This window comes from Sinocyclocheilus anshuiensis, unplaced genomic scaffold (assembly GCF_001515605.1).
Source record: "Sinocyclocheilus anshuiensis isolate Anshui unplaced genomic scaffold, SAMN03320099.WGS_v1.1 scaffold819, whole genome shotgun sequence".
Classification (NCBI taxonomy): domain Eukaryota; kingdom Metazoa; phylum Chordata; class Actinopteri; order Cypriniformes; family Cyprinidae; genus Sinocyclocheilus; species Sinocyclocheilus anshuiensis.
Genome location: NW_015548238.1, coordinates 303,878 through 311,399, shown reverse-complemented (window position 1 = coordinate 311,399; position 7,522 = coordinate 303,878). Strand labels below are relative to the sequence as shown.

Below are 7,522 nucleotides of genomic sequence, written 5' to 3'. Positions count from 1 at the left end.
TGCTGTGTGACGCATTTTATGGAGGACTGTTTCCTGAACCTGCAGAGTAGCCTACAATGGGTCTATGCTCAAAGGCTGTTCTATAAAGTGTGGCAGTTCCAACTTAGCAAGGACAGTCTGGCGCTTCTGACTCACAGCCTGTAAGTACACTATAAAAAATGACTGTGAATTTTGTTTTTTACCGTAAATTTTACGGATTTTTTTGTTTACAGTGTACATTTTTTATATTTAAAGAATTTGCCACTGACGATTCAAATGCGAGTAGCACTTCTTGTTTGTCGTTTCTCCGATCACAAATGCAGACAAATGAGCAAATGTAGATCAATATTTACCATATTATCATGTCCAATGGTTCTGAGAGGTTGTTGAGTGACTACACGTCCACCGGTACCCTGAGAGAGTGAGAATATTACCCAGTTTGTGAAATTACAATAAATGTCTCTTTAACTTTTTTTTTTTTTTTTTATAACTTTTTCATACATATTTAATTTAATACAATTTCCCTCCAAGACATTTTACTCAAATATGAGTCTGAGATGATCAACTGTATATTTGGTGGTTGGGTATGTAACTGGTACTCACCTGACCATTAGAAAACTGACCGCTTTGCACCATCTGAACAGTTATGGCCTGCTGAATATCAATAATTGCCATTGTAATTAATATGCCAGCTAATTCAGTCTGATTGGATTGTTTTCACTTACACCACTAATTGACAACTGTGTATGACACTTAAAGCAATATATCAATATTCACTATCAAATGACAGTATTGAATGAACTGTTCCCATGGCTAAAATTCAATTATTTTGTGAACAGAATGAAAATAAATCACATATATTATTTGCCTATTTTATTTAATCATTTATTGTGGTTATTATTAATATTATTGTTATTATTATTGTGGTCATAATCATTCTAGACCAGACCTATTCAAAGTGCTTTCAGTGGCCCATGCCACCTAAGAAAGAAAGACTTTATAAATTAACTCTCCATAGTTAATTTAGGACTCCATAAAGCAGTCCTAAATTCAAACCTCAAAATAAGTCCAAACATCTACATTTGCAGAAAAAAAAAATGTATATTGATGAAACTACAGAAGTTTCAAAATAGTTTTAAAGTGCAGTGCATTTCATATGTGATTTAGTTATCTGTAGTTGGACACACTAACACAATCTCACAGTAGTTTGTAACTTTATTATGCTTTGGCGAATTGGTGGCTAATTCGTATGAATTCGTACAATATTATTGTATATTACAATATTAATGTATGCTTTCATACGATCTGCTTATGCCCCAGTGACTGTTGAGTTTAGGGGAGGCGCTTCATTCTTTTTTCTGAAAATCATACAATAAAAGTCATAAAAAAAGTTTTTATCTAAGACATAAAAAATTGCTACCTCATAAAATAGATAACACACACACACACACACACACACACACTCATATATATATAGTTATATACTGTATATATATTTCACTTGATGTGACTCACCTGAGCATTAGAACCCTGACTTACATCCTCCATATCTTGATCAGCACTGCTTGAGATATTGATGGGCTGTGGATTTCCCTAATATTATTATCAACAAAAACAATAATAGGCATGGTCATTTATTCGCACTTGCCACAAACCAAGAACAACCATTCTCAGTAAATCTTAAATGTATTTTGCTATTTAATGGCAGCTGACCATGTTTGTGAAAACCATTTTGTGGTGACCACTTGTTTTACCATTTTTTTAATTGTGTACCTATATTACATTAACCCTTTACGCCCTGAAGGCATTTTTGCCTCCCTGAAGGTGTTGTTTTTTCTGAGTGACATACACAAAAATAATGACTCATAACTCTAAAAGTGTAACAAGAAGAGTCGAAAGGTATGTATCGTCTGATAGAAAACTTTCTGTAGTTTTAGTTTCCCCATCATGTTAACTGTATATGTTACAAATTTTGTGGTGATATCATAAAGTATCCAAAACTTACATAATTTTGGAACAAAAGAGACCTTTTTGTTTAGCCCTTGACACCCTGAAGGCATTTTAAAAACTGTTGTTTTCTGAGTGACATACACAAAAGTAAATAACTCCAAACCCGTAGCAAGGCGAGTCAAAAGGTATGTATTGTTTGATAGAAATTTTTCTGTATTTTTAGGGGGAAGAAAATCTTTACATTTGGACATTCTCCTGCTGAGAAATATGTGATAAAATGTCAGGAAAAATTAGTGTGCTCAAAGGAAATTTTACATATTTGACATTCAATATCTTAGGAAATAAGGTTGGAGACTTTTTTTTTTTTTTTTGGTGATGTTCCCCAACATGTGAGCTGTATGTAAACTAAATTGTTGTGGTGATATCATGAAGTAATCAAAAGTTACAGCATTTGGAACCAAGGTAGCCTTTTTCTTAGCCCTCGAAAGCTTGTTTTATTCTACTCAGTGAGACCTTTTAAATGACATATGCCACATAACTATCTGAGCTCTATGATGTTTTTTGACATAGAGTACATGGCACAAAAAATAAACATATTTTGCAAATCATAAATATTAATATATTCATAGATAAATGCTAAAGTTACTCTGTGACTCACATATTCCTGGCATTCCATTCCATCATCCGACTGTCCCTCTGACATGACTGTGGGAAAATCTCCAAACACCAGCTGAAAGAAAACTTTAGGTTTGAATAATAGCTTATAATATCCGAATAAATATTACAACTGAGCGTTTTTAAGTTTTGTAAACAAATGCTCCAAATAGTTAAGCAATGCTTAAGTGTGCTCCGAAAATTGTAAGTGCTCCAAATGCTTTAGCAAATCGTTATTGTTCAAATGTAAAAGATTACATTTGAAATCACTTTGAAATCGAAAATTGAAATCACTTTGAAAAGTAGGAAATCTTTATAATGGGTTTTAATGTTTTTGTCTCGTCGCTCCGGCCTGACAGGGCATCGCAGTATGGTGAGGGGCGTACCATTTCCGTCACACGCTTGAGGTATTCAGCCAATCACAACGCACTGGATAGCTGGCCAATCACAGCACACCTCGCTTTTCAGACCGATGAGCTTTGTAAAAATCGACACGTTTCAGAAAGGCGGGGCATAGAGGAGAAACAATAATGTACAGTATGTGGAAAATAATGTGTTTTTTGAACCTTAAACCGCATAAACACATTTCATTACACCAAATACACAAAATAATGTTCTTTTTAGCAACAACATATGACCCCTTTAACGCCAAGAGGGAGAGAGAGAGAGAAAAAAATGGTGAACATCAGACAGACAGCCTACCTTTTAAAAATGAACACTAAAAGTATAGGCCTAGATGTTAAATCATAAAGTTGTGTATTGCTCAGTCTGTCAGCATTTTATACTTTATGTAGTTATTCCTAAAGTTGTCTTAAAGACTGAAGCGACTGAAGAGAAATGCGTTTAGTTTCATTTTCGTTTCGTACAAAACACATACACACCCGTTTAAAGATTTAATTTCATTTTGATCGGTCTGGAAGATGAATGCCCGTCTTCACACATATTTGTTCGCATTTCGCTTATTCTTTGGACTGCAGACTTAAATGGTTTGTTCAAAATGACGGTCAATAGATTTGCAGCGCAGTTCCAGGCTTTTACTGTCGACAATAACAAGTTTTACTGACATAGCCTACTTTTTTTCGACAGTAATGTCGACAGTAATATCGAGACATTAAAGAGCAAATAAAAGGACAAATCTGCCCCTTAATCTTGTACTTACCGAAAAGCGAGAGCTTCGTAAAGTGTGAGCTGTCGACTTCTGTACTGCGCGGTTCAACCTGATCGACTGGTTTTCAGTCGATGCTAACAAAAGCGAAAGTTGCTGGAGGACACGAGACAGCATATGACAACAATCCAATATACTGTGTTAAAAAGACGAAACTGTTCATTTTACATCTGTGTAGGCTAATACATTTGCTGTAGCCTATATTTTTTTCTCATGCATTAACATCCACATGCCATCTGTACAGAACATATATACCCTCACAGCACACATGTAGCTCAAAGATAATACAAGTCATGTGTTCAGTTAAACACTATCCTTCTACATTAGGGTAAGTTCAACCATTTTCAACCCACTTTGTATTGTTACAATGTTGGTGACGTATGTAAAAGAACAATGTTTATTTTTTTCTCAGAGATACCAGTTTATTCGTCAGCAAAACTCTTCAGCATGATGCAAAACACAGCATACTGTCATTTTGATGATGCAAAAACTGTCTTTTTGTCATTTTGTCAAAACTCATCATTTCATTTTGCGTCATCATTTGCGTCTTAGTGTTGCTTACAAATAAAGGGGACATATAGGTACACATAACATACAGAATTGTTGAATAAAGTTGTTATTTTAGTTTTCTTTGCACATAAATAGTATTCTCATGGCTTCTTAACATTAAGGTTGAACCACTGATGTCACATGGACTATTTTAACGATGTCCTTACTACCCTTGTGGGCCTTGAACGTGGTAGTTCCCTTGCTGTCTATGCAGGGTCAGAAAGCTCTCGGATTTCATCAAACATAACTTCATTTGTGTTCCAAAGATGAACAAAGGTCTTGCGGGTTTGGAACGACATGAGGGTGAGTAATTAATAACAGAATTTTCATTTTTGGGTGAACTATCCCTTTAAGGCTTTGCAAGTGAGCATCCTGAGATAGAAACAGGAAAGCAAACGGAGAAAGATTAGCATAGCTGCTGTTCATATTATTTCAGACAAAAGATGATTTATTTCATCACATAAAACTGCAGTGCAAGGTTACGAGACGTGTTATGTGAATACTTGGCTAAAACTATGTATTTTTTCATCTAATTTAAACTAAAAGAGTGTGTCTGAGTTCCAATCATCATCATGAAAGCTAGTTCAAAGTCTAGGAGTAAATACAAAAAAGCTCTACTTCCTTTAGTGGACTTTGATATCATTACAGGTCAAGTACCATAGGTGCTGTTGCCCCTATTTTTGCTTATTTTGCTATTATCTGGTTTAATCACAATTATTATCAATGTCTTTAATTATCAATTATCAAAAGTTAGAGTAAATATTTCTGTTTCAAATAAATGCTGTACCTTTTAAAACATTTTATTCATCAGAGCAGCACAACTGTTTTTAGCAGCAACTCATTACATTTTAAAATCATTTTAAAATAAATAGAAAAAACCTTAAACCGCATAAACACATTTCATTACACCAAATACACAAAATAATGTTCTTTTTAGCAACAACATATGACCCCTTTAACGCCAAGAGGGAGAGAGAGAGAGAAAAAAATGGTGAACATCAGACAGACAGCCTACCTTTTAAAAATGAACACTAAAAGTATAGGCCTAGATGTTAAATCATAAAGTTGTGTATTGCTCAGTCTGTCAGCATTTTATACTTTATGTAGTTATTCCTAAAGTTGTCTTAAAGACTGAAGCGACTGAAGAGAAATGCGTTTAGTTTCATTTTCGTTTCGTACAAAACACATACACACCCGTTTAAAGATTTAATTTCATTTTGATCGGTCTGGAAGATGAATGCCCGTCTTCACACATATTTGTTCGCATTTCGCTTATTCTTTGGACTGCAGACTTAAATGGTTTGTTCAAAATGACGGTCAATAGATTTGCAGCGCAGTTCCAGGCTTTTACTGTCGACAATAACAAGTTTTACTGACATAGCCTACTTTTTTTCGACAGTAATGTCGACAGTAATATCGAGACATTAAAGAGCAAATAAAAGGACAAATCTGCCCCTTAATCTTGTACTTACCGAAAAGCGAGAGCTTCGTAAAGTGTGAGCTGTCGACTTCTGTACTGCGCGGTTCAACCTGATCGACTGGTTTTCAGTCGATGCTAACAAAAGCGAAAGTTGCTGGAGGACACGAGACAGCATATGACAACAATCCAATATACTGTGTTAAAAAGACGAAACTGTTCATTTTACATCTGTGTAGGCTAATACATTTGCTGTAGCCTATTCATGCATTACATGCATTAACATCCACATGCCATCTGTACAGAACATATATACCCTCACAGCACACATGTATAATACAAGTAATACAAGTCATGTGTTCAGTTAAACACTATCCTTCTACATTAGGGTAAGTTCAACCATTTTCAACCCACTTTGTATTGTTACAATGTTGGTGACGTATGTAAAAGAACAATGTTTATTTTTTTCTCAGAGATACCAGTTTATTCGTCAGCAAAACTCTTCAGCATGATGCAAAACACAGCATACTGTCATTTTGATGATGCAAAAACTGTCTTTTTGTCATTTTGTCAAAACTCATCATTTCATTTTGCGTCATCATTTGCGTCTTAGTGTTGCTTACAAATAAAGGGGACATATAGGTACACATAACATACAGAATTGTTGAATAAAGTTGTTATTTTAGTTTTCTTTGCACATAAATAGTATTCTCATGGCTTCTTAACATTAAGGTTGAACCACTGATGTCACATGGACTATTTTAACGATGTCCTTACTACCCTTGTGGGCCTTGAACGTGGTAGTTCCCTTGCTGTCTATGCAGGGTCAGAAAGCTCTCGGATTTCATCAAACATAACTTCATTTGTGTTCCAAAGATGAACAAAGGTCTTGCGGGTTTGGAACGACATGAGGGTGAGTAATTAATAACAGAATTTTCATTTTTGGGTGAACTATCCCTTTAAGGCTTTGCAAGTGAGCATCCTGAGATAGAAACAGGAAAGCAAACGGAGAAAGATTAGCATAGCTGCTGTTCATATTATTTCAGACAAAAGATGATTTATTTCATCACATATAACTGCAGTGCAAGGTTATGAGACGTGTTATGTGAATACTTGGCTAAAACTATGTATTTTTTCATCTAATTTAAACTAAAAGAGTGTGTCTGAGTTCCAATCATCATCATGAAAGCTAGTTCAAAGTCTAGGAGTAAATACAAAAAAGCTCTACTTCCTTTAGTGGACTTTGATATCATTACAGGTCAAGTACCATAGGTGCTGTTGCCCCTATTTTTGCTTATTTTGCTATTATCTGGTTTAATCACAATTATTATCAATGTCTTTAATTATCAATTATCAAAAGTTAGAGTAAATATTTCTGTTTCAAATAAATGCTGTACCTTTTAAAACATTTTATTCATCAGAGCAGCACAACTGTTTTTAGCAGCAACTCATTACATTTTAAAATCATTTTAAAATAAATAGAAAACACTTATTTTAAATTGTATTAATTTCACAACTCATTATTACTGTTTTACTGTATTATTAATCAAATACATGAAGCTGTGGTGGGCAGAAGAGACTTTCAAAAACATAAAAAAAAGCATACCAATCCCAAACGTATGAAATAGTGGTGTATGTTTGAGATTTTTTAGTCTTATGGTTCATAGCACCTTGGAGATGCTGTCTGACAGGAGGTTCGCTGGGCTGCAGCAGGAAGAATCCAGGAACAAAACAAGCAATTTGTCACAGAGACAACAATATTTAGTATGCAGTTCCAGGTTTATTAAAAGGAAACAAGCTAGAGGTAA

At 34.6% G+C, this 7,522-nt stretch overlaps 1 protein-coding gene across 3 annotated transcripts in view; it reads right to left on the bottom strand.

The window, feature by feature from the left end:
• The window catches only part of LOC107654801 (uncharacterized), an 18,271-nt gene extending 14,261 nt beyond the window's left edge, over window positions 1-4,010 (bottom strand). Inside the window, exons 1-5 of one of the 3 annotated variants that reach the window (XM_016442057.1) lie at window positions 3,743-4,010; window positions 2,588-2,659; window positions 1,495-1,572; window positions 583-633; window positions 333-392 (exon numbers count right to left, since the gene is read on the bottom strand). In XM_016442057.1, coding sequence (XP_016297543.1) covers window positions 333-392; window positions 583-633; window positions 1,495-1,572; window positions 2,588-2,659; window positions 3,743-3,865 — 384 coding nt within the window. In that variant the 5' untranslated portion in view covers window positions 3,866-4,010. The remainder of the gene's footprint in view (window positions 1-332; window positions 393-582; window positions 634-1,494; window positions 1,573-2,587; window positions 2,660-3,742) is intronic. The other 2 variants (XM_016442058.1, XM_016442059.1) reach the window with 2 other exon arrangements.
• Between the last annotated feature and the right edge of the window lie 3,512 nt (window positions 4,011-7,522).